The 26,951-nt window shown below is 32.4% G+C and overlaps 3 protein-coding genes across 7 annotated transcripts; 2 read left to right on the forward strand and 1 right to left on the reverse strand.

Moving 5' to 3' along the window:
* The first annotated feature begins 422 nt into the window (after positions 1-422).
* On the forward strand, positions 423-7,363 carry LOC114419046 (protein PIN-LIKES 7-like). 3 transcript variants are annotated; one of them, XM_028384644.1, is made up of 11 exons: positions 423-511; positions 2,927-3,127; positions 3,314-3,393; positions 4,824-4,948; positions 5,171-5,292; positions 5,383-5,595; positions 5,941-6,057; positions 6,190-6,290; positions 6,383-6,435; positions 6,509-6,694; positions 6,790-7,363. In XM_028384644.1, the coding sequence occupies exons 2-11, from the start codon at positions 2,990-2,992 to the stop codon at positions 6,912-6,914; spliced, it is 1,260 nt and encodes a 419-aa protein (XP_028240445.1). In that variant the 5' UTR covers positions 423-511; positions 2,927-2,989; the 3' UTR covers positions 6,915-7,363. The 3 variants fall into 3 exon arrangements, with proteins under 3 accessions (XP_028240445.1, XP_028240437.1, XP_028240453.1); XM_028384636.1 differs by having other exon boundaries at positions 436-511; positions 2,885-3,127; XM_028384652.1 differs by having other exon boundaries at positions 436-511; positions 2,930-3,127.
* A 5,602-nt stretch (positions 7,364-12,965) lies between these two features.
* LOC114419076 (serine/threonine-protein kinase/endoribonuclease IRE1a-like) lies at positions 12,966-19,998 on the forward strand. 2 transcript variants are annotated; one of them, XM_028384680.1, is made up of 6 exons: positions 12,966-13,444; positions 13,663-15,131; positions 15,912-16,084; positions 16,184-16,430; positions 17,450-17,753; positions 19,338-19,998. In XM_028384680.1, the coding sequence occupies exons 1-6, from the start codon at positions 13,094-13,096 to the stop codon at positions 19,479-19,481; spliced, it is 2,688 nt and encodes an 895-aa protein (XP_028240481.1). In that variant the 5' UTR covers positions 12,966-13,093; the 3' UTR covers positions 19,482-19,998. The 2 variants fall into 2 exon arrangements, with proteins under 2 accessions (XP_028240481.1, XP_028240488.1); XM_028384687.1 differs by having other exon boundaries at positions 13,291-13,436.
* A 905-nt stretch (positions 19,999-20,903) lies between these two features.
* On the reverse strand, positions 20,904-26,112 carry LOC114419061 (glutamate receptor 3.6-like). 2 transcript variants are annotated; one of them, XM_028384669.1, is made up of 7 exons: positions 25,588-26,112; positions 24,862-25,144; positions 23,398-24,749; positions 23,035-23,312; positions 22,827-22,858; positions 22,330-22,736; positions 20,904-21,676 (listed from the first exon to the last, which is right to left on the reverse strand). In XM_028384669.1, exons 2-7 carry the CDS (start codon positions 25,127-25,129, stop codon positions 21,197-21,199), a joined length of 2,817 nt encoding a protein of 938 aa, XP_028240470.1. In that variant the 5' UTR covers positions 25,130-25,144; positions 25,588-26,112; the 3' UTR covers positions 20,904-21,196. The 2 variants fall into 2 exon arrangements, with proteins under 2 accessions (XP_028240470.1, XP_028240464.1); XM_028384663.1 differs by having other exon boundaries at positions 24,862-25,217; positions 25,588-26,111.
* Between the last annotated feature and the right edge of the window lie 839 nt (positions 26,113-26,951).

Below are 26,951 nucleotides of genomic sequence, written 5' to 3' on the forward strand. Positions count from 1 at the left end.
TTACCTTCTTCGTACTTATAATTCATTTTTATTATGATTTTTAAAGTAATTATTATAAAATTTAATAAACTTAACTTACATAATGAGCTATGATTAAATGATGGTATAAATTTTTTCACTATATATATAACTCTTTTTTCTTATACAATAAAAGGTAACTGTTATATTTTGTGAATTTTTAAAATAATTAATAAATTATCAATGCTTCTATTTACGTTAGTGTAGATTCTTTTAACATATCCAAAATAAAGGGGAACATGAACATAAATATGTAGTATTAAATTTAACTTGGTCCTGATATTTGCTTATATTGAGCTTATTAATTAATTGATGACTCGTTGGCTTTGGTCAAAGTTGGAGGAGAGAAAGAACAATCTCTCTGTCTCTCTGTCAATATATATATATATATATGTATGTATGTGTGTGGATCGAAGACAAGGCATGCATTGTATTAACTCAATCCTCTGAGGCGAATATATATCGTGTACTCATCAGAGCCTTTCATTCCCAGGTTTCATTAGTCCCCCTCTCTTCACGTATATGCATATGCATTAGCATTATATATCTATTCTCTCTCATCATTCATATATATATATATATACTACACTTCGATTCAGAAAGCATAATTTTTCATTTCAAATGTAGATATTAACAAGAGAGTTATAAGATTGGTCTCATAGTTAAGAAAGAAAGAGGAAAGAGAGAATCATAAGTTTGAATTACTTTGATAATATTCTGACAAAACAAACATTTAACATGCGTCAATAAAAAGGCTTCTACGTTTTTTTTTTCAGATGATTTTTATAATCATATATAAAATTAAAAGATAATTTGTTTCCTGAGAAAGTTTTTGGCTGCTGAGATATTCTAAATTTCTGGAGGCTGACCCACTTAATTAGAATGTGCTTCTTCTGTGTTTGCATTTTGTCACTTTTCTTGGCAACCATTTTCATTGGTGAGCCGGGACATGCTTGTTAATTAGCTCTACCTATGTCAATACATACAAATGTATGTGCATACAGTATAAAATTTAGATTCAATTTCTTAGGTATTTCTAGTGTTTTTCTTCATTTAGATTTGAGTTGAAGTTTCATTTTGCTAATTTATATCGATATTTTATGCAAATTATTATTAATTAGCTGATCATTGAAATAATTAAAACTCTAACTCTGGTTAAAAGACAACATTAAAAATACTAAAAATTAATTCTAAATTTTGTCCATGTATATATCTACGAAATAAAGTTTTAATATTTTTCCTAAATTGTAATAAAGTTTTTGTTTGCCTAATGAAAATGGGGAAACTTATATACAAGAGATAAACAGAAAGATAGATCAGAGAAAATAAATAATAATTATATATATATATATATATATATATATATATATATATATCTTATTTTTGTATTTTTCTTTCTTATCATGCGTGTGACTTTTTCTCTTAGTTTATTATCTCTCTTCTCTTTGCTGGTTTTAGTCTTTAGAGGTTGATTTATAAATGACATCAATTATGGGAGTACTGTTATTGTAAGAGACAAACACCATGTGAACAAGCGTATCAGATTGCATTATCCATATCAACTTGACATGATGTTTGAACTGAAATAATAAATTTAATTATTTTCATTTGGTCAGTCTATAAATTCATAATTTTCATAATTAAGTACCAAATTAGGATGTTTTAATATTTATTAAAACATTATTTTATAAAAATGCTCGTTCAGTTTAAATAATAATTATTTTTCAATAAACTAATTATATAATCAAAATATAATTTAATTAAATAAATTATTCAAAATTAAAATTTTAATTGTATAGCTGAAAAGGATGTGCACACTAATGATGTAGTACTCCAAATAATCTACGGTCTGAATTAATTATCCACTAATCAAAATAGAATTTTTACTTAAAAACCTTGATGAGGCCACAGAACGATATGGAAATTAAGAGGTTGCCAATATGAATACGATAATACAGCAGGTTAGCAGCCAAATCTTTTTTTTATTCTGATTCATAGCAGCCTAAACCAAAAGTCAAAGTATTTACGAAACCTCCACTTTTAATAATACAATTATAGTACAACTTTACAACTACAACTATGTCGATACCTGAATAGTGAGCTTCTAAAAAATAAATAAAATCTTCGTTCAAACAAAAGTTTCATCAGTTGTTTCTAAATAATGGATTTGTTGTTTTTAGATGTAGTTTGCACCACATATTATTATATTTATTTATTTATTTTACTTTATTTTAATTTTATTTTTATCATATTTATTGTTTACTTTTTTGCTCTATTTCTCTTTTTCTTTCATCCATATATTCCAAAAAATTAGGTACACAAAACGTTGAACTCGGTTGAAGAAACTCTAGAATTATCTTCAGTGTCTAGTTTCAAACTTTCAAGAATCACGCTAGACAACAGTTTTCTCTTGTGTAACGCTTATAATCTTTTCCAGTTTTGATGACAAATCTGAACGATATAAATGTTTGTTTGGTTGTCAATAATTTAAGAGATCTTGTTGGATTAGGAATCAAAGCTTCATGCACTCCGCAATCTACATTTACATAGTCATAAAGGGAGTGGTGCAACTAAGCAATGACATTACATATGCATATAGTAACACATGCACGTTGATGAGTTCAATGTGCTGGTCATGAATAGTATTTGGCTTTGCACGAAAATTAGATACATATACCATGTTAACAAGTTATATACTGAATTGGACACTCAGACTCAGTGATTGGTACTTGAAATTGCGGTCTGTCCCCACTTAACAACACTTGTTAATCATTAATTGGTTACTGTCCCACTTCGTCACATTTTTTTGTCTGGTTTTGGATTCTAATGATTCATCGCTGTTCTTTCATGTTAACTCATCCTATAGGGGGGGAGGAAAAAGTTAATAAAAATGGGTTTTCATGTCCAGAAGTAATATTAAGCGGCAAACAGAAGAAGTAGATCAACACGAGAAAAACAAAGGAAGTTAAAGATGGGTTTTCTGGAACTATTGGAGGTGGCTTCTTTGCCAGTTATTCAAGTCCTACTTATCAGTGCATTAGGAGCTTTGATGGCAACTCAGTATTTCGATAATCTTCTTTCACCAGACATTCGGAAAGCCTTGAACAAGGTAAGAGATGCATGCTATATTAAACATATATAAATATAATGATTAATGAATAAACACCTGTTCATTGCTCCTCCATTTATTCCTTTGAATAGACAACAAATGCAGCACAAACTCTGCATGATTCTAATCAAACAATATATAGTAACCTTCTTCTTTTTTTTGTGTTTTGGTTTGCCTGTTTTGCAGATTGTCTTCCTTATATTCACTCCTTCACTTGTATTTTCCAGTTTCGCCAAGAGTGTTTCACTTGATGATATGATATCATGGTACGCATGGATTTGTTTTCCACTCCAAATTTTTGTGTCATTTTTAGAAAAATGCTAACTAGGACGAAACAATTTTCATCAAACAAGCAAGAACTATATGTTTTCCATCAAAACTTATTTGACGTTAAATATTTAGTTTAGTCTCTGAAATTATGATTTGTTGTGACTAATCTCTAGAATTAACAAAATCCTAAAAAAGTTTTCGAGATTGTAATTGTCACTTGCTTTAGTCAAAAGTTACATATAATATGACTTAAGTGATAATATTAGTGTATGTTTAAGGATTAAAATGATAGTAAATAATTAAGTTTAAAGACTTAATGAAACAAATTACTGAAGTAACAGTGAATCTCAATTTCAATAACTATAATGACCAACTTTGTCCTAAACATCTCACTCATTTTTTGTGACCGTGTTTGCATTGATGCATTCGTTTATTTCGCCTCAGTGCTATTTGTGTTAAATAGCAGTGCTAGTCTTATTGAATAGAAAAGTATTTATAACTTGTTCGATTCGGCATCTATCCAGTATCCACAAAGGATATGTGTCAAACGAAAAGCTAATAGTGCCAATTCATGTCGCACAAATTTTGCATATAAAGCCAACAACTTTTGATTTCCATTAAAGTTTTTATTTTTATTTTTTAATTCAATATTTGTCCACTAATACATAAACATGTGGATTTTGTATTCGCTATACGCAAAAAAGGTTTCTTACGTATACCATCTTTGTTTTTAATATGTATTATTTTTTGAACTGTTTTTCTTCATAAAAAGCCTAAAAAAGCTAACAAAAATAAAAGGTTACCGAACACATGTCAATCGAAACAAAGCCAGATTATACACTTACATGAGCATCCTTATTGAGGCGGAATTAAGAATGAACTTTAAGCTTTGTGTTTGATCACATTTGTTATCCTAAGGATAAGAGCTATTGCACAAAATTAAATCGTTAATTAATGTGGGTAGCTACAGCTACATATCTAAATAAAAGCTCGTTATGGCTTTAGACATAGTAGCATAATTTTGGACAAACAAGCTGAGTTAATACCTGTGGTTCACCTAATTAATGATCGGAATAAAATCACACATACCGTTTCATTACCTGTCACTCCTATTAAAATGTTTAAAATGTGATACGAGTAAAAAAATTACAATCAGTGGAGAGTGATATTAAACAAGTGTCCCTTTTTAATTAGGGGACAGGTAAGGAGTTAAGATATCTCACTCATTGGCACTGCAGAGTACAGAGCTATAAGCGTCATTAATTATTACACACAATGCACAGACTTTGACTTTGATATATTTTGTCATTGATAGTAGTGATGGATAATTAATGCATGTTAGTTGATTGAAAGTAGAGTAAAAGTAGGGCGTTCTTTTGTATTAATTGATTGTGCTAAACCATATCATGTTGACCCATCTATGCAGGTGGTTTATGCCTGTTAATGTTGGACTTACCTTCTTAATTGGAGGGATTATAGGATGGATACTTGTAAAATTACTGAAGCCTAATTTGAAAGTGGAAGGTCTTATTATTGCTGCATGTTCATCAGGTAGCATAGCATCAAAGTTATAGTTACTTAGTATGCTCAACAAGAGTAAAATTTGAAGGAATGGATGCATCATGCATGCCTTAAATCTTAATACATTGTAAAATTTATGCCACCATCCCCATCCATTCCTTCAATTTTCACTCCTACCAATCCGTGTCTTAATTTTATTAGCAAAACCTTCATCTAAAAATGTACTTATTTCATGAATGCTTCTTTGATCAGGAAATATGGGTAACCTTCCTATTGTAATCATCCCTGCTATCTGTGATGAGAAAGGAGGCCCATTTGGTGCACGTGATATTTGCCGCAATAATGCACTCTCTTATGCATCTTTCTCTATGGCCGTAAGACATCCTATTTACATTTAAAATATTAGCTTATAGCATACTATTGTGTAGATTATCTTATTAACTCGCTTGTTTTGTTAATTGTAGCTTGGTGGCATCTTCATTTGGACCTACACATACCAGACGGTAAAAAGCAGATCTTTGAAATTTAAGGCACTCGAGGCTGCTGAGATTGTAAAGGTTCCCAACAAAGATTTTGATGCTAATGCTGAAACTCACCTTCTCAAGGATAATGACAGTGAAGACACAACAATAGAAGTGCCGACATCGACTTATATTGGTGACACTGAAAACCAAATTGTAAGACCTTGACAACCCACTACACTATGGCTATACTTGTTTCAGTAGGAAGGTTTTCAAAATTAAAATTAGTATGCATTTACTCGGTGTTGGCGTGTTAGTTTAATGAAGTGCTGCTCATTTACCCTTCACCCCATCAAAATTTATCCATATGAAAGTGATTATTCACACAGTTAACAATGTAAGAAATTAACAATAATAAGTATAATCCTATCCCATTATATATATATATAGCCCCTAATAAGTATAATCTTATTTTTCACCTGCTCAAAGCATGCATATAGCCCCTAATATATCAAACATTCTCAACTACAACTAGTTACTAAAAGGGATGTGAATTTTTAGATTGTAGACCAAGATCAGTCCAATGTATCGAAAAAGACAGAATCATCTTGGCATAGAATGGTAGAAGTTATGAGCCATCTTCTGGCAGAATTAGTGTCACCACCGGCAATTGCAACAGTGAGTTTTTTTTTTTTTTTTTCTGCTTTCCTTTCTGTTTTCTTTGCTAGATTTGTTTCTTGGTTTTTAATCTCTAGTTTGTACTACATCAATGCAATTTGACATTCATCTACTTCCATATTCCATGATCAGTTTTTTGGTTTCCTCTTTGGTGCGGTTGCATGGCTAAGGAACCTAATAATAGGAGACAATGCTCCACTGCGAGTCATCCAAGACTCTCTTCAGTTGCTAGGGTATGCATCTTTGCTCATGAAACCAAATTGTTCTCCAGTGTCTATTTCTTTTCCAACCACACAGTTATCTGATTGAACTCATTGCTTTGCAGGAATGGGACCATTCCTTGCATCACCCTTTTGCTTGGTGGTAACCTCACTCAAGGTATCTAAAATCCTAGCGGCTATTTTTTTTTACCAATTTCGTGGGCTTAGCTAACTTTTTCATGAAATTGCAGGCTTGAAATCATCAAGTGTCAAACCGTTGACCCTCACTAGCATCATCATAGCTCGACTTTTCTTACTACCTGTTATTGGATTGTTTATTGTAAGAGCAGCAGCAAATTTGGGCTTACTCCCTGTTGATCCTTTATTCCAATATGTGCTGGTTATGCAGTATGCCATGCCACCAGCTATGAATATTAGTAAGTGATACAATCCATTCCATATTTCCCATTCACTTGATATTTCATTAGCCATAGATTCCTTATTGTCAAAATTTAATGATATTATTATGCAGGTACCGTGGCTCAGCTGTTTGAAGTAGGAAATGAAGAGTGTTCAGTTATTCTCTTGTGGACATATACTGCTGCAGCCATAGCACTCACTGCCTGGTCAACATTCCTCTTGTGGCTATTATCTTAAGGCGTCTTTAGTTTCTGATTTCACTGGCTAAACTCTTCTATACAGAACCATATATAATGGTTGTGTGACTGACAATGTCATACAACAATTTTCTTTCACCACTTTTGTTCTATTCAAGGACATATAATGAAAGAAGCTAGAATGGTATGTTTACGATTGAGTGAAATTTTGGCAATGCGTGCTGTCATATCAACCCATGCCACCCAACAAATAAGTTAGGAGACTGAAGTGATTATTGGCTTTCTTGTCCCCAACACAAGACACTGCCATTCAGAAATTAAGTATCTAGCAACATGTACGTATTTTTCTTCATTTCACCCATGTCTTCCTTTTCCGCCACCTCCTACAACGACAAGTAATATTTTAGGTACTGAAAAAAGTTTGTGTTTTATGTAGTTCTCCATAGGAAACCAAAAAAAAGAGTCTATTTATAGCCATTTTTTCCATTTTGATTCTTTGTATTTTTATTCATTTTTTAGTTCAATTCTTCCAATTCTATTTCAGAAACTAGTCTTACCGAATTTATGTTGTTTAATAACTTTTTATTGTCAATGAGAATGGTTGGGTTTGAGGTAATATATATGAAATCTTAACTTCAAATTTTAATGCGATCATTGTATTCACACACAAAAAAAAAAAGTCAATGAAATTAGAAGCTTTCATTCTTAAGGAGATATTTAGAAAGAATTACAATAGAATTTACATAAAATTATCAAAATGATTTATAATTATTATAAGTTTTTAAAATGTATTTTAAGAATTTTGTTGATATATTTATTAAAATAAGTGCCTTTTCACTTTTTTCAAGAAGTTTCATATGGGATAGTAATTTATTGAATTTCTTGTTATTTTTTAATTTAAATTACTAAGTTCACATTTTTTCAATATTTCATTTTTTTACTTTTTATGATTTTAATTTTTATACGTTACCAATGCAAAAAAAAAAATATAATGACAATCATTTAGAAGTCATTATTAATGAAAAATTAAAATAATTATTGTGAAAATAAAAAAAAATCACTCTTTGCATCTTTATTCATTTTTTAGTTCAATTCTTCCTGTTGTATTTCATAAACTAGTCTTATCAAATTTGTATTATTCAATAACTTTTTACAGTACTGGTAAAAAAAAAACTTTTTTAGGATAGAATTTGTAAAGAGACAGACAAATAATGTTGGACACTTGCTTGTAAGGGGAGCAACAAATTATGTTATTAGACTCAAAGATTATCGCTAATCCTTTCTTGTTGTATTTACCAGTCTTTTATGAATGAAATGCCTTAATTATGCTGCAAAAAAAATATTTTTTATAGTCAATGAAATTAGAAGCTTTCATTCTTAAAGACATATTTAGAAGGAATTACAAAAGAATTTAAATAAAATATGAAAATGGTTAACAATTATTATAAGTTTTCTTAGAAATCATTATTAATATAATTTTAAAAATTATTATTATAAAAATCAATAAACTTATTATAGTAGTTTTAAATTAAATGTTGGTGAAAAAAAAACTTTGCATTGTTATTGCTAACTCATATTTTTTATTTTTATACTTTTAAAATTAATTTATTTCTCAAATCTATAACAAATTCTCAAATAATTGGATGAAAAATAACACTTTAGTGATTTTAGTTAGAAGAAAATAAATAAAAAACAAATTCATCTAATATATATAAAAAAATAGTTCTAAAACAAAGAAATTTAATTAACATTACAAATTAGGTAACTAAAATTAGTTATACTTTGAATAAATCATCAAGAGTATAATTAGTTGGTGTGATACGAGTTATTCTAAATTCGATATATTACTATTTACTACAAATAAAAAAATATCAAGAGTATAATTAAGTCAAAATGCTAATAATATATATGTATTTTTAAAAACTTCAAAATGATAAATTAATATTTTTAATTAATTATTTGGTTAAAACAATCACTTTAACTACTGTTTAATATTCCAATAGATAAAAATATTAAAAATGGTAATAATAGCATTTGGAAGACGTGTGTGAGTGACATGCAAAGAATGAAGGTCTTCCCGCTCCTTTGAGATGAAGAAGATTCTCCTCCTATCCGTCCTTTGTTTCTTCTTCATCTTTCCCTCTCCAACATCGAAATCCGAACAATTTTGTCTCCCACCATCATCTAAACAAGTCACCATGCATACTCGTGGTTGACACTGTATACCTACTGGAAAGACTCTTTGGATTAGCAATGTTTTTGAGTTTGGAAATAATACATCGCGACTAGGGTTGTTGCCTTGGACAAACCAAAAAAATTACACCCTCATAATTATTGAAATATTATCCGTATTGATGTATTTTCAACATTCATTAATAATATATTCATTATCAATATTATTTAACGCAATGATATCATAAATAACTAAATTACTCTAAAAGTTGTTATTAATAATAACATTGATAGTTAATCATATGTACAAATTTATATAAATCAAAGCAAAATTATTTAATCTGACTTGTGACACTGTAGATCACAAATAAAAATTTAACATTTTCACTATCGTTACATCTAGTAAATGATTTTATCAAAATTAAAAATATTAAAATAAACACACAAAAGAATAGTAGAAGGAACAAAAAATAAACTCAAATGTTGTATATACCAACAATTAGAGTTATAGACTAATCATGCTACTATTTAGGAAATCTTACCCAAAAGTCAACCAGTCAAAATTTAATTCAAAACACAAGATGATGACAAATAGGTACACCAACACGCTTAATTAACAACAACTTCACAACTAAGCACATGTCTTAGTTATCACCTCTCTTTGTCTCCAACAAAACCCAATGATCAAATTTTTTGAAAAGGAGGTCAACACACCATTCAAAAACATGGTGCTTTGCCTCTATTTATCCTCTTTAGTAAGGTTTTCTATGATCACTCTCAACCATCAAATTTAAAGAATGGATTCAACTTCATCTTTCTCATAGTTGCAAACATATTAACTATAATCTTCACAACTTATTTAAAAGCAATGGGGTCTCTTTCCTCTCTTTTTTTCCTATTTCATTTTAACTTTACATTCAACGAGGTTGTGGATGCATTTGGCATCCACCCTTGTGTCCTTCGAAAAGTCGGCATCCACACCTCTTTGTCCTTAGGAAAGTAAAAAATAATCTCATTTATCACGAAAAGCACAATGGTGACAATGAAGAAATCATCGTCACAAGGTAAAGGTGAAGTGGGATGATCCATGATGAGGAGGCCGGGGAAAGACTTGTGGTGGGGAGAAGGAAGGAGGCTGGGTGGTAGTGGTGGGGAGGAGTAGGAAGGGTTTGAGGGTTATTAATTTTCTATAAATTATTAATTATCCATGTTATTGTTGATAACAACTTTTTAGAATAATATTAGTTACTCATGTTATCATTATTGTTTTAAATAATCTTGATTATAAATAAATTATTAATGAATTTTGTAAAAGAAAAAATTCAAGGCGGACAATATTTCAATAATTATAAACATGTAACTTTTTTTGTTTGTCTAGGGCACCAAAGATCTCATGACCAACCTTGAGAATTGTCATGTTTTATAAAATTTTCAACTTTTGTTGTTTTCTTTTATGTTTATAACTTATCCCTTGTTATATTTTGAAATCTAACATGCCAAAAACAATTCTTCAAGCTCCCCTAAAGGGGTGTTTGCATGCTAGTTCGGATTAGTTTTGGTCAAATTTAAGATTCAACCCAATCAAATTTGGTTCGGTTTGGTTTTTATAATTTTTTTTGAAACCCAACCCATTCATAAATGATCTGGTTAGGTTCAAACTAAAGGGTTACCCATTTAAATTTTATTTTTTTCCTTAGAATTACTATTTTATATCATGATTCATCAAATATCCAATATAATTAATATAATATTATCAAATGTTTGAAAGTAGTAAAATTGATTTATTTAATATCATTAACATAATATTCTAAAATAAACTGATACAAATTTTCTTACAATAAACTCTGTTACAATTAGATTTATTACAACTAGATTTGTTGCAACCAGATTTGCTGAAATAAATAAACAAAATATGATTCATTAATATTATAAACATGACAACAAAAATAAATATGAAAAAAAGTGAAACAAATAACAATATACCTAAAAGTAATATGTTAAGAAATTCCAACACTAGTAGTTCAAACACTTGTCGTTCTAATACTTTGAGTCTTAATATTAACAGTATTTAAAGTCAAATCAAACAATTCTAAAACTTTTGATTGGTTCAATTCGATTTTGATGGGATATCTAAATCTAAACTCATGACTCAACTCGTACATGAACGGTTTGGATCAGTTCAATTTGACTTTAACCCAAATGCATAAATGACCCAACTCAAAACGCTCTGATCGATCTGGGTCAATTTGAGTTCATAAGTGACCCGTACCCATGAATATCCCTACTCCCCCTTGATAGTATTAAATTATAACATTGTATAAAAATTTAATATTTATATAGATTAAATAAAAAAAATCATGTTCCTCTAAATATGGGACCTTGGGCGGTTGCCCACCTTGACCATGTCAGAGCCACCACTGGTAGTGACTCTTGTAAAACAATTCAACACATCATATAAATTCTTCTTTACTACGTAATGATGGAATTGATTTGAATTGATGTAAGACATTGTTCAAGTGTTTCCCTTGTGTATGCTTTTTGTCATTGTTTCTTGTTGTTGCTTATTATTTATCTATTCCACTATTGTTGAGTGTGTATGCGTTTTTATTTCTTGGGTAAAGAGAGAAAAAAAAAAAGAACAAAGTAAGGTTCACATTAATGGTGTTCAACAATGATTCTTGTGTATGTTGTTACTTTTTGAATCTTTGCAGAATATGTTGCTCATTCTCACCTTGTTGATACAAAAGATAGATGGACAAGACATACTTGGATCTCAAGAAGATACTATGTTTACCTTGAATGCCAAAATTGGAAGGATAGTTCTAATGTACTTTGATAATGATTTTGTTCTTGCTATCGGTACAACTAAGACAAAATAATATAACTTCTCTTCTGTTGATCAGCCACAGTACTTGCTTCATCTAACAAGAACAAATTACAATGTTCTATCAATGGTACATCACCTAACAATGTTAATGATAAAATTTAAAGTTGCTTTATCTTGCAGTACAAAAGCTTCAGTTGATGATGCTGAGCTTGAGTGTGTATCAGATGATGATATCCATTTTGTTTTCCCATATCCACGTGGGAAGATAACACTTAGAGAAACCTTCCGGCTAAGAAAACATTTTCAACTTGATTTGGATATGGAGGATACGAACTGTAACAAAATCCACTTGTAGCCATTTTTTCAGCTTGAGTGTGTACAACTTTGTATTTTTGTTATTTATTTTTTAGTTCAATTCTGACGATTGTATCTCAAAAACTAGTCTTACCAAAATTATATTATTTAATAAATTTTCATTTATAATTCTCATAAGTTTATACTTATAGAATTAAAATTTAAAAATAACAAATTTTAATGATTAAAAATGAACAAAATATATTATAGGAATCAAAATTAAAAATGCACAAATTTATAACGACTAAAATTAAAAAAATAAATTTTCAAAGATAAAAAATAAAAAAATATTAACTTAGAAGGAAAATAATATATTTAAACCAATATTTATTTATTATATTTAAATTATATTTTTTTTTATAAATTTTAACTAATTAATTACTAGTATTAATTCAAAGAATATATGTAATCTCTAATTTAGACAACGGGACATTGAATGTGAAAAGGCATAATAATTAACATTTGACACGCCAAAATAGTAAAAAAATAATGGTAGACAACGAGGCATTAAATGTGAAAAGGCATGATAATTAACATTTGACATGTCAAAATCTATAAATTTTTAAAATATTTAATTTCACCTTTTAAATTTTAGAAAATGAATCAAGATCTTCAACTTATTTTCTAAGAATCAAATTAGTTCATTTTTTAGAACATAAATAAACCTTTTTTAAGATTTGAAGAATAAATTAATGTATTTAAAATAATTTGAGCAACAAGATAATTAAGCCAAAAGAAAACGCAAAATCTGGTATTCTGATCCATAATTTAGAGTTTGAGGGAAAAGGGGGGGTGGGCGATCCCAACCACAGAATATCGCATCGAATCGCAGGAAATGGAATTGTTTTGATGTCCAAACAAGGCAAATGAAGTGTCGTGTTTCAATCTTTCTGTTATCCCTAATCCTTCTCTTCTTCTTCTTCTTCTTCTTCTTCTTCAGCTTATCCGCCTCACAATCCCAACAACTCTCTCTTCCCTCTCTACCAGCACCCTCGCTTAAACCGGCCACGGCACTTGTTGCTGCCCTCGATGGCACTATGTATTTGGTGGACAGTGTTTCTGGGAGGGTTTTTTGGTCTTTTTCAACTGGATCTCCCATCTACCACCACTCCTATCGTGCTCCCATCAATGACCCTGAGGACAACAACGTTACCGGTCTCATCGAATGCGGAGATGACTGGGAATTGATCGTCCACGATGCTCGCTTTGGTAAAACGGTAGTGTATATCACATCAAATATGTCAATGCTTTTTTTATACTCTATGGTCCTGTGATATGACTGACAAACATTAGGTTTGTGATTTACTATCTCCTTTTCGTAATTGGAATTAATTTATGAGTCCAGTGACACAACACTCGTTAACTTTATGATTGATTATGCACTATTTATTCCACTAGAAGTTGTTGCGTTTAAGACTTTTTTTCATGCCTGCAGAGACTCTCCGAATCAATTGCAAATTATGTTGCTTTAACCCCTACCGAAACAAAGGAGGGAGCATCGATATTTGGATCCAAAAAAGACACTATGTTTGAAGTGGATGCTAAAACTGGAGCGCTTGTTCGAACGCACTATGATCTTGATAATGCTTCTAATGTGGTGTTGAGTGGTGATGATCGGCTGCAGCGTGTTACAACTACAAAGAATAATGAGCTTGTTGATCCTGCACAGCTGGACTCACCTGAGTTTTTGCTCAAGATAACTAGGTCTGATTATGTTTTGAAATCTCTTGGTAAAGCAGGAATAGTTTTGTGGACTATGAACGTGGCAGAATTTAAGGCTAGATTAATTTGCCAACATAATGAAAATCCTTCTGGAAGGGATTCGTTTGATGCAGAGGATGGGTATGTTGTAGACCGTGGCTTAGATTTTGCTATGCCGTATGCATGTTGGGACATGAAACTGAATGAAGTCTACCGCCAACGCAAGAATTTTCTGTTACATCCTGCTGACCCTGGAAGATTGTCTGGTATTTATCAAGAGAATATTATGCTCCCATTCCATACTTCAGAGCTGATGCTTCCATCACAACCTGATATGGATGGATTTATCCTTGGTCAGGGCGGTAATATGATGCTACCTTTGCCCATATCAAATTCTTTGCCCTCTTTGCAACAAAAACTCGATTTCTGTGAGAGCAATGATAATGTAGCCATGCTCCCTTGGCCTCTTATGGAGATCAGTACACAAGAGGAAGTTGATCCAAAAAAGGTGATTGAATGGTCAACAACACTACCCCTTATATTATTTACCATCTTTCTTGGCTTTTTTGTTTTCTACCACTATTTGGTGGTTACAAATAAAGACCAAAACAGGGAGTTAAATTCAAGAAGTTTACCTCCTAAGAAGAAGAAAGCACGCAAGTCAGTAAAGAACAATATCACCATTGACAACAGACAGGATAAACCTATGTCATCAGCTGAGGAGGATAAACTAGCACGTAAGGAGACAAACACTGATACATATACACAAATGCAAGTTGATGGACGCAGAATTGGTAAACTGTTTGTGTCAAACAAAGAAATTGCTAAGGGAAGCAATGGTACCATTGTTTTTGAGGGGACATATGAAGGCCGAGTTGTTGCTGTCAAACGTCTTGTCAAAGCCCATCATGATGTAGCCCATAAAGAAATCCAAAATCTCATTGCATCTGATAGACATCCAAACATTGTTCGATGGTATGGGGTGGAATGTGATCATGATTTTGTTTATCTTGCTCTAGAACGTTGTACATGCAACTTGGATGATTTAATTCATATGTACTCTGATATATCAGAGAACCCGACAATTTGCGAGGATCAATATTCTAATTTTTTTAAAAATGCTCGAATCGATACGAGGAATGATATGCGATATCTTTGGAAAGCAAATGGATTTCCATCACCTCTGTTACTGAAACTGATGAGGTTAGTGAAAATATTAAACACTTGTTGGTTGATTCAGTCAACTATCACTGGATGTGATGTATCACATTTTTAGATTAGAAAAAGGTTGTAATATTTCTCTCAGCTAATTAGTAAAAATGGTGAGTGAAAGTTGTTAGAACTACCTGAATTTGCAGACAAGGGAGATACCTTATGCATGGATGAGACAATGAGTGGTATTGTAGCCAACTAGGGTAACAACTTTTGTGATTGACATGCGCCTAATTGTTTGCTATTAGAAATAGAACTATAAAAACCATTTTTTTAATAAGCTATAGAAGCTAAAGTTTCATATGGTAGTTCAATTTTAGGCTAAAAAAATCTACCTAGTTAAGGTGATGTGGAGTAGCATTTCTATAATTGGAGAAAGAAGAAAAGGATCTATCGTAAATGTGGTGCTAGATCTAAGGTGGTATAGGTTGACAGCTCCCATAAAGAAAAGGTGAGATAGTAACAATTTGGGCATTACCTTGTAATAGGAGAATCCAATAGGATGTGAAAGACACAAATACGACATATGGAGGTAAAAGGATAAAATAGTAAAAGATTGGTAGAAAGGGTAGAAGTGACCAAAAAAGTTAAGAATATGCAGGAGAGTGTTGTTTAATTTCCATTTAGGATCATTCTGTCATTGGAGGTTGATAGGTGTTTCTATTTAGTATAGCTCAAACATGAGGGTTCAATTATTACATTATTGTTCTAACTTATTTGTTTATTTTCTGTTGCCATTGTCTTCACTTTCACTTTTATTTTGAAACACAGGGATGTAGTTTCTGGACTTGTTCATTTGCATGAACTAGGAATAATACATCGAGATTTGAAACCCCAAAATGTTTTGATATTAAAAGAAAAATCATTATGTGCAAAGCTTTCTGATATGGGAATTAGTAAACGCCTTCTTGAGGATATGTCTTCTTTGGGTCACACTGTTACTGGTGAGTAGAAGCGTTAATTTTACAGGTCTTAACTCTTAATCAATTCTTTGTTCTTATTCTTAATCTTACAATAAGGTTCAATTCCTTAATTGCATGTAGGCTGTGGAAGTTCAGGGTGGCAAGCACCGGAGCAACTTGTTCAAGGACGTCAAACACGAGCTGTGGATTTATTTAGTTTAGGTTGCATTCTCTTTTTCTGCATGACTGGAGGAAGACATCCATTTGGAGAACGTCTTGAGCGGGATTTCAATATTGTGAAAAATCAAAAGGATCTTTTCTTAGTGGAGTTTATTCCTGAAGCCGACGATCTTATTTCTTGTTTGTTAAACCCTAACCCTGATCTCAGGTGTATAATTATACCTTCTCATATATTTATTAATAATTTGCATCTTGTTATGAATTACTTAATTGTCGTGTAGTATAAATGATGGGTTCACATATGAAATGTTAATTTGTTATTACCTCTGAAATTCCAGCTTTTGATTTTGCTAGATGTTGTACATGTATGAAATGTCAATTGAGATTTTTCTCTAGTATTCAAAGTTCAATTGACCAATATAAATAATAAAATGGAAGAGTGATATGTTGTTTTGATAAATCTGTAATAGTCAGTATTATGAGTTGTTGAATATATCCTTATATTAATCAGACTTCTTTTAAGTTGAGCCTAAAATTGGTCAGAATGGGTTAAATGAAAATGATGTGATTTAACATGGTCACATGGAGGTATTCATCTTGAATATAATGCAAAAAAAGTCATTTAGGTTGTTATGGACCTAATGACACATTTGTTATTGATCTCTAATGAAAGTTATTGAAACATCTGTATTTAATGATGCTGCCAGTGCATCTTCAACTGGCTTTTTAATTCCAATAGCAGTTTGAACATTGCAAGATGATTCTAAATGTATGGATACTCATTTTGGTGCTTTTGGGCCATGAATGAATTCCAGACGAAGAAGCTTATTGGAAAATTGAATCTCTTATTTGGTGAAAATATTATCTACATAGGATCTACATTATTCTGATTTGTATTTTGATTTTATAGTTATATTTCTTTGTTTCCTTATGCACTTTATCCTTATTTACTGTATAATTAATGCAAATTGTGAGGAAAGGTGATTGCCTTGCACATGCATGCAGATGCATGGTTGGAGCGAAATAATTATCCGTAGTAGGTTATCAAAGAGATTATGTTGCATGCAATTGCCAAATTAACATGAGATATAATTGCATAAATTATGATAAGATTCAGAGGGATTGTCTGATAACTTTCAATGAGTAGAGAAACTGGAATTACATATTTTTGTGTGTTTGTCTTATCACAAGTAAGTGATTCATTGAAGTTATTTCATTTATTGTCAGACTAACAGCGATTGAAGTATTGCATCATCCTCTTTTTTGGAGCTCTGAGATGAGACTTTCATTTCTTCGTGATGTAAGTGACAGAGTGGAACTTGAAGACAGAGAAATTGATTCTGATCTTTTGAAGGCTCTAGAAAGCATTGCTCCACTGGCTTTAGGTGCAAAATGGGATGAGAAGCTAGATCCTGATTTCATAACTAACATTGGTCGTTACCGGAGATATAAATATGACAGTGTTCGACACTTGCTGAGGGTCATGAGAAATAAGCTAAATCACTACAGGGAATTGCCTCAAGAAATTCAGGTTTTTTCTTGGACTAACATTTTCTCGTGATAATTTGTTTTCTCTTGGTGAAACCCATGAAACTATTTGTTCACTTTAGAAGTCTCATTATCTTGAAGTGTATTAAACAGTTCAATGTCACTTTAACAATGTAGCAATTAGCATAAGAGAAAAAAATGTAGCTCTTGATCAAAATTAGCTCTAAATGTTGTGGTCAACTTCATTTTTCAAATTCATCCCTAATACCAGTTACACCAAGTGAAACTCTGAATATTTTATTATTTTATGGCTGTGTTTTAGTAATTGTTCACTTTAATAATGATTTTGCCTTACAATATCCACAATATTTTCTTTTTTCACAATCAACTCTTGCAACATTTCCCCCAATATCTAAACCCACGTCCTTCAAAATTTATTTTCAACTAAAACCATATCTGAACTCTGATTTTTTATCATAACAGCAATTGTCACAGTAAAAAATTCTGTAGACTATGAAGCGTATTGTGCATTGAATCTTAAGCCAAGTACATCAACCTTGACTGCAGATAATGATGGTGATAATGTTGATGATTGGTTGCCATGATAGTATTGTAACTTTTGTGGTTACTGATGTTGTTATCTTGTGATGTGATTGGGAAATGCAATGGTGTTAATTAGTCTTTAGAAGTCCTGGTCTTTGTTGATTGAAATAGTGAATAACAGTTGTGCATTTGTTTGATTGTGCTTGAATTTAAGTTTTTAATTTTCATAATGAATTTCATTGAAATCGATTGTTTGAATTTACTGTCCCTCTTTTATTTACTGGTGATATCTTTTTTTATATAAGATGTCTAATTTGCATCTCTATTAACATATGGTACAATCCTCCAAGATCATAAACTTATTGATAATATATAAGGCAAATTACACTCACTCACTAAGTATTAATGAAATTATACTCCATATTCCTCCTTTTTTTAATCACAAATAGACTTCCCTCAATTCATATAACAACATAATATTTTGTACCATTTCTGGTAAAATAAACTTTCAAATACAATTCGAAAAGAAAAGATGAAGGATAATTCTGAAACAGGGAGTGTTTAGGAAGGAGGAGTATTTTGATCAAATGATTCATTACAAGAAGGGCACATGAGATGGTTTCCGAGTGCATTTCCTTTTATTGCTTTGTATTTCATATTTCCCTTATTTTTCATGGTTGGATAGTTACTGAATTGGATTTACGGATTGCATGGGTAGGGTTGAAGGTCATTAGTAGGGGAATGAGCCAACCTCCATTTCTTTAAGCTGAAATATACGAATGCGATTTTCAGGAAGGATTGAGTATTTCTACCCATCATTTCCAGCATAATTGTCTTTTTTTTTTTTTTTGCCTGTTTTTATGATTCTTTGATATCAACTTTTCTGATTTCTTTATGAATTGAGGGAGGTCAGTGTAATGTTAAAAAATGAGAGGCTTTTGAGTGTAATTTCATTAAACTTCAGGGAATGTGAACTGTGAAGGTAATTCATCATAATGCATATTAACCATTGCTTATAACCCGGGAATGATTTGCTCATCTTTACATGTGTGTGGCTTCTAACTAATTTCTTTTCGCTTATCAGGAACTGATAGGACCTGTTCCGGAAGGATTCAATGACTACTTTGCAAGTCGATTTCCAAGACTCTTAATTGAAGTGTACAAAGTTATATACAAAAGTTGCAAGGACGATGAATGTTTTCAGAGATATTTTAGATACATTAACTAGTGCCTTGTTGCTCGGATGGCTTGACAATTCATCAGCAGGAAAAAAAATGGTTGATTGCAGCATGGAGCAAAATCTATTTACATTTATAGAATGGAGCAGTAGACTTGTCAGGTAATATAATGTACATATGTTGCCATTCGCCATTGATTAATCTACCCCAAAGTTACAATGGAACACCATCTAATCCCTAGACCCTAGTGTTCAGAGGATTCAGCCAAATGTACATTAATATATTTTACATGGCTTTGATGTGAAGGTGGGAGAGAATTCTTGAATGATTACCTTTTTACTTTAACTCTCTCAGTCATATAGAAATTAAGAATTGTAAAAAACTTCAAATGTTTCGAAGGTCTATACAGACAGGAATTAGAAGCAGGCAGTTAGTTCATGTATAACCAAAATAAATGATTATTATGACATCTCAAATATCCCGTGCTTGAATTTTTCATCTGATTTCGCTCTATATTGTGTATTCTACGAAAATCTAATAGAAGGAGTGGAAGTTGAAAATTTTGTATCACGTGCAGTTCCAAATTGACATTACATATAGGTTAAATTTAATTTTTGGTCTAGAATTTGTTTTAATTTAATTCTTGCAAAATATGAAAAACAAATTGTACGTGAAATTATTCAGTTGACTCCTATTGTCTACATTTATGAAAACTCCATTTATTCATCCCGTGTGTGGCTCAAATTGGTGTTTGTTTCTATCAGATATGTTTCTAGTTTCATATGTGACTCTCGTCTATAATCGGTCCTTACTCAAAAAATTGTACATTCGTTGTCTGTAGTAGTGATAAATAGTGAAGTGCACACAAATAGTTCAGTTCTTTTCCTCCTTTTCTCTTCTTCACCATTAAAAAGAAGCAAAAAATTTGCCTCAACTTGGATTCTTGGTTTACTGTTGGGACTGTAGTTTTCACTATGCTCAATGTGATCACACTGGCTAGGAAACAAAGTAGCTTGAGAAAAGCGCAATCGATAGAAACCTCGCCACAATTTGAAATGTGACATGAAATGTATGCAAAAATTATGATGGAGGAGCTGCACTAGGAGGAAGATAGTGTTCTACGAGATGTAGCACTGTAGCAGTACATGCTTTAGCAACTAACTATGGTGTCAACCAGGAAAGTGTTCGTACAGCACATGGAAATGGTGGGAGCTTTGTCATGTCATTTTGTTTCCAGTGAAAGCTCGTTGCTATGCTAAGGCTATTATCATTAGAGTAAAGCTACATAGTGACCCATTAGAGTTTTTTCTTTTTACTTATTGCTTATGTATATTTTTACTTTCATCTGTCTACTACCAAAATGAGTAGAAAGCTTTAGAATTTTTTGTTTTAACATATCATGACAGTAGATTACAAGGAGTAAACAATTTCCCACAATTAAATAGACTAAAGAAATAATTAAAAACACTTAGTCAAACATAAGGTGATGCTATGTTATAATCCATTGGCCACATAATAAATGACACTGTTTTGAAAATGAAAAATGATTTTACACGCATAAACTGAATAAAAAACTTTTCATTTTTTGTATAAAGACCGTGTTAAAAATAAGTGTTACATATAGCTAACAAAAGTTCTAAAGTATCCAACATATATATTTACTTGAAAAGAAGGAAGTACTAGTAGCCCAGTAGTTGCAGCATGAATGAAGAGCGTTGGTGTTGTAGCTAGCATAAGAGGCTAGAAAATGATGTAGAAATATTGATCATACTTCGCTAGCACATTCACTTCTGCGTGAAGCATATCCCTGGTTGGAGCTGATGGATAAGCTTCCTTCACTGTTTCTGTATGAGATCCTCTCCATTTTCCTTCTCTTGGACCGGCTCTTAAAGGTCTCTTCTTTTTCATCTACAAATGAAAGGAAAGTCTTGAGATGTGAAGATTTTGATCCTATGTTTTGGCCGTCAGTAGAATGAAGTTCCTCTGAGACGTAGTGCTTATGGTATTGCCTCCAAATCTGTATAAGATATATGAAGAGTGCAAGCAAGCAGGCAAGCCCACAGATCATATAGAGGCCCCAAAAGCTTTTAAGTTGGAGTCTTTCCACTTCAAACTTTGCACCTTGTGATAAGCAAGCGCTACTCAAAAGCCATTTGTCATGGATCCTTTGCAAATCTCCACTATCTATCATTTGCAATATGGCAGTTGACAGGTCAACTGCTAATGGCGAGTCCCGTGGAAAGGCCTGAAGAAAAATTAAGGATATTACCATAAGCTGCCAAATATGGGAACCAACAATCTTGAACTCAAAATGTATAAAATTAAAAAGTAATTTCCTTCAACTCTTTTTCCCAGTTAAGAGTAACAAGTTGAATTCAATTCATTCGAGTAGTAAATAGATTAGGATATAAAGAGAAGGGGGAGTTATTGAATAGTAAGAAAAGAACAGCTAGGGTGACATTTCTATTGCATGCAAGTATTATATGGGTATTGGTAACCTCTGCCTTAGAAACTATTTGATGCAAAGCATAAATTATCTAATATCTCAGACATTCAAAGCATAATTAATATTTTCTTCTTTAAAATGAGTGATAAATGCTATTTTCATCCTTTAATGTGTCCTAAGCCACATGTTAACAAAACCCTTATTATATATGCAGTTGTTCTAAATTTTGCAGGCAAGTTATGTTTCTGTCAGAGATTGCAATCCTATCCCTGTTTACCCAGTAATAAAGTCCATTGACATTAGCAGTTGGTATAATCTGGCAGCAATGCACACAGACCAGAAATACTTGAGGGGAAAACATGTAGTTACAGTTATTTCTTATAGAAGGAAAAGGAAAAGAAAAGAGAAAAAAAACCAATGTAAATTGTAAAGAACATGTGAGAGATACTTACAAATCCCCAACCATTTCTGGTGAACTCTTGACCTATAACAGTTAAATCACAACGGCTGGAGAGGAAGATGTCAGTGTAGGCACGCTCATCAATGTAAGCAGCTACACCCCCATTTTCTGGACCCTTTCTCAGTGCTTTAGCAGCTTCTTCTGGTGTTGTTAGAGGAACAAGCCTGGACTCATCAATATTCAATTCCTGAACTAAATAATTTCTAGCAAAAGAACCCTGTGTGTACCCAATAGGCTCTTTGCCAATTACTAAACTTTCAATGCCTTTAATGGGCGAATAAAGTTGTTGCACTGTGAGGATTGAGGTTAGACTTGCCGTGTAACTCGAGTTAATTATAAGAACTACAAATAACCATATAATCAACACAAAGCGGCCAAGTGTGCTCACTGTATTTTCCCCTGCATGGTAGACAAAAGCAACTTGATTAATCGAAGGGAAGCTGCCACTTTGACAATAGATGTCACAAAAGACAAAGAACTGGCACTTACTGTGGGAAAAGAACATTGTTGAAAAACTAAACCTGCCAGATGCAACACAAACAAGTTACAAACATAATAACCAAAGCTACAAGTAAATATAATATGAAAATTGAAACCTCTTTAAAATTATTGCATGTATCATTAACATAGGTTGTGTTCTAAAAAGGTTCAATGTGATGAGCCTTGGAAAAGAGTGGAAGATACCAGATTTCCTTACCATAAAACAGTAACTACTTGTTTTTTGGGTGGTCCCCTAAATTCATCATTCACCCTATGCTCCAAAATCCAAACAACAGCTCCCACTAATATGAAAAAGATAGCTGTGACACACCACATGTTTGGGGTAAAAGGGGCCAAAAAGGCCAAAGCATTGGATTCGGACTTCCTAACTGGTGCTACTACCACCAGACCAGACTCAATATATGGCTGAGTAAAATCCACCATCCTTGTTCTTTCTGTAGTAATTGCAATGTCACCTACTGCACCATCAAATTCCTGCACGAGAAGCAGAAAATTGGTCTCAGAAGATTACCTTAAAACATTCAAACTCCACAAAAAAAGTTATTGGCATGATACTCACACCCGTTGTGATCATACGGACAAGCTCAGTCATACTAGGATTGCTCTTACCATCCCCGTATGCGACAAACTTATAGGGGACAGCATAAGACAACAGGTTCACTGCAGCAAGAAATACATCAATGCAGAATCCCTCAAACATATCAGTACCTTTTATTTGTGAGACAAATTCTTTGTAACTAACACCTTTTGGTACACCAATCTTTAAGAGCCTTCCATTGTTTGGAAAAACCCAACCACGAGGTCTCTCACCAGTGTTTCCAGGCCAAATTGGAGGGAACAACTTTTGATTTTCCCTGGAAAGATTGGCGGGTTCGGAATAAAGAGTTTCTGGAGGAACAACTGATAGTCCAGAATAATTAGACCAATAACCAATCCTCCGAGTTCCAGTTCCAACGACATTAATGATTTCATATGCAGGATTAACAAGGTTTCTATCAGATGTATACTTGAATGGACCTGATACACCAGTCATGTTAACCTCATAGATGTTACTGCGTAACAAATTTCCTTCATTGAAGATTTTCAAGGCTTCAAGATTCAAGTTGTCTCCATGTAAGCTAGATAGCTTTGAATCAGTTGAGAATGTAATTTGGTTACCTTGCTTGAAAAATGCATCAAGTGCATGAGCAAGCACAAACACAGTGTCGTAAGCATAGAGAGGTAAAAAGCTCAATCCAAGGTGGGCATTAGCAGTATTTCCACTAGTCAAGTTTTTCCACCTAGAAGCAAACCTCCTTTTGAGCTGTGAATCCGGTATGTACATACGCGGTGTAAGAACTCCTTGAATGTCATCCAATGAATCTGGAGAGAGGGGACTGTTGATATCAAGGAGAGCAGAGAGGAAAGCAGTGGCTATCCAGACATACCCAGTTCCCATCATCCCAAGATTCTTTGCAACACTAAACAACTTGGGGCCAAATTGAGTATTTGCATGAACAACTATTACCCGTGATTCTGCCAGAGCTACCTGAACAAGCACATTAGTAATCTCTTCCATAGATGCATCAGGGCTCAAAGGTGCTTTATATGATATCCTGCAACGCCTCTCAGCAAGCTTATCGCCTAATGCGCCTATTCCATTTCTCCCATTATCATCATCAAGGTAGACAGCAATAACATCTTTCCAATCATGGTAGTTAACAAGGTCTGCTATTGCAGTCATTTGATAAAGATCACTGTGACAAGTTCTAATGAAGAATGGGAATTGAAGTGAAGAAAGGGTAGGGTCCAAAGCTGAAAATGACAGCAGAGGAACTTGGAGCTCATTTGCAATATGAGTTATGACATGAGCTGTTACAGAACTATGGGGGCCTATTATTGCCACAGTGCGTCTTGCCATGACCTGCAAAACTGTAATCACACAGAACTATAACTGATAGAGTTGAAGTAACATCATCTGTGGCTGAGAAAGATTATTTTTAAGCTTTAACACATAACAAGGGTGATACTATGAAAGACATACCCTCAGAAATGCTCAGGAAACCTCTATACTTCAAATCTTCTTGCAGTGAGAGGTTCAGCTTGGTTTTACCAAGAATAGTAGGGTCAGAATTTACATCTTCAACCGCAGCTTCTATAGCAATTTTTATACTTCTACCAACACTAGTATTGAAAGAGAAGAGAGCCCCAATATTTACAAAATCTGGTATTGTGGAATTATGCATGCCATCCCCATTTGAAAAGAACCCATTGGAGAGAACCATTAAAACCAAGAGCCAAGCTTTAATCATCGTTGGATGAGGGGCCTATAGAACAATAGCCACTAATGATCAGCCTCCTCCACAATCCAGTGAAGCAACATCCCCATTTTTTTTTTTTCTAAAAAAAAGTACAACTAAATTAAGATCCTAGAAAGAGGTAGCAACATAACCACAAAACCAAGGATGTTATAGCTCACAAATTTAAAAGCCAAATCTTAAACACACATCAGATCTAAAGCAAATCTTAAACACACAAATCAAGATAGGAAAGAAAAAAAAGCACTAAAAAGAATTCAATTTTTGTTAAGTTGAAGGGAAATATCCAAATACATATCTTATTCTTTTAAATAATCCATATTTGTAGCAATGAAATAAATTCCTCCCCAAAATCAAAAAGTGCATACTACTAAAGAAAAACAGTATAGGATTGCAAGGACAAACAGCACAAATGTAAAAAATAGAAATTTACTCAAAAGGGTTATACATGCCTGGTAGATTCACACAAAAGGAGGTGGCATCAAATACATAGAACCAAAAGATAAACTTTAACCAGTGGCCAATAGCTGCACAGGTAGAGGGAACCAGAAGTAGGAGGAGAGCAAGACCATCAAAAGCATAATGGTATATGGAGAATCTGGGCACTGAAGAAAAGTGGAGAAAATGGAGCCCCGAGTTGGCAAAAAGGATAGTTAATGCTAAGGTTGGTGCTGAGAGATATGGTCCATAAAAATTAATGCCAATGGGAAAAAATGATTGTTTTCTCCTTGTTTTTTTATTTGTATTTGTATGATGATGGGAAATAGTGACCCTTGGCATCAATAGCTTGGGCATTGAACTTGAACCGTGTGAGTGAAATTGCGTTCAAGATAATTGTCGTTGTATACAACAGCACAAGGCAACAACGTGATGATGTGAACTCTGAGGACTGTCTTCTCACACAGGAGTGGTGGGTCGGATTCTGGAACAGGATATACATTCACACACATCATTAGTTATTTGATTGTCTTCAAATCAGTGTCAATGACGTGGAATTTTTCTTGGACCGAATATAGCATTTCCTCGTTTTTCTTTACTTGCTGCTATTTATACTATATAGGAAGACGACTTTGTGTTGTGTAGAACAAATGAATGATTAACACACTGTGAATTGGTACGTTTTGATATAAAATAATAACATGTTTGATTTTTCATGTGAAATAATTGACGGGATCATTGGTTGTAAGTGTTAAATTATTGGTGTGTTACATGTGTAATAATTATATTATACAAAATCAAAGTAATGTAAGAATCATTACCAAAAAAGTAATGTATGAATATGCTTTGAGACCAATGATTTTAAAACTAGTTTTGATAAAAATTAGTTTTAAGTAATGAAATGTAATTAACATATGCATTTAAATTAAGAATTTAATTGAAATATATGGAAAGTGTAAAAAAGATTATAGTATTACCAGATCACAAATCATTGTACAATAAGTTTATTTACTTTTTTTTTAATAATTGTTTTAAAGATTGATTAAATTAACTTCTTAACAATAATTTCTTATTAACTAATGATGTAAAAATGTTTACATTAATAGTACATGCCAATTTAACTTCACTTTAAACTGGTACAGTTGAGAAAGAATAAAAAATAAAAAATAAAATGTAAATTAAAAAAGAAAATAAAAACTAAATATTTATTTATACTTTTTTTTCACTTTCCCTCAACTATATAAAAAAATATATATCATTATTAGTATTTTCTTTTGTCTCTGTTTTCTTTTCTTTTCATAGAAGCATATCTTTAATATTTTATTGTACAAGCTTTTCAGAGAATAAATGTGCTTCCTCTGAAACTTGAAAGTGAATT

The sequence above is a fragment of the Glycine soja genome, chromosome 1 (genome assembly GCF_004193775.1).
Source record: "Glycine soja cultivar W05 chromosome 1, ASM419377v2, whole genome shotgun sequence".
Lineage (NCBI taxonomy): Eukaryota > Viridiplantae > Streptophyta > Magnoliopsida > Fabales > Fabaceae > Glycine > Glycine soja.

Bases quoted from the DNA above. Each gene is read 5' to 3' on its own strand.
- LOC114419046 (XM_028384644.1), top strand. From the start codon at position 2,990: ATGGGTTTTCTGGAACTATTGGAGGTGGCTTCTTTGCCAGTTATTCAA. The intron at 3,394-4,823 runs GTACGCATGGAT...CCATCTATGCAG, and splicing joins CTTGATGATATGATATCATG to GTGGTTTATGCCTGTTAATG. The intron at 6,436-6,508 runs GTATCTAAAATC...ATGAAATTGCAG, and splicing joins TGGTGGTAACCTCACTCAAG to GCTTGAAATCATCAAGTGTC.
- LOC114419076 (XM_028384680.1), top strand. From the start codon at position 13,094: ATGAAGTGTCGTGTTTCAATCTTTCTGTTATCCCTAATCCTTCTCTTC. The intron at 13,445-13,662 runs GTAGTGTATATC...TCATGCCTGCAG, and splicing joins ATGCTCGCTTTGGTAAAACG to AGACTCTCCGAATCAATTGC. The intron at 16,085-16,183 runs GTGAGTAGAAGC...AATTGCATGTAG, and splicing joins TTTGGGTCACACTGTTACTG to GCTGTGGAAGTTCAGGGTGG.
- LOC114419061 (XM_028384669.1), bottom strand. From the start codon at position 25,129: ATGATTAAAGCTTGGCTCTTGGTTTTAATGGTTCTCTCCAATGGGTTC. The intron at 24,750-24,861 runs GTATGTCTTTCA...GTGTGATTACAG, and splicing joins TTTCCTGAGCATTTCTGAGG to TTTTGCAGGTCATGGCAAGA. The intron at 22,859-23,034 runs GTAAGGAAATCT...TGCATCTGGCAG, and splicing joins CAAGTAGTTACTGTTTTATG to GTTTAGTTTTTCAACAATGT.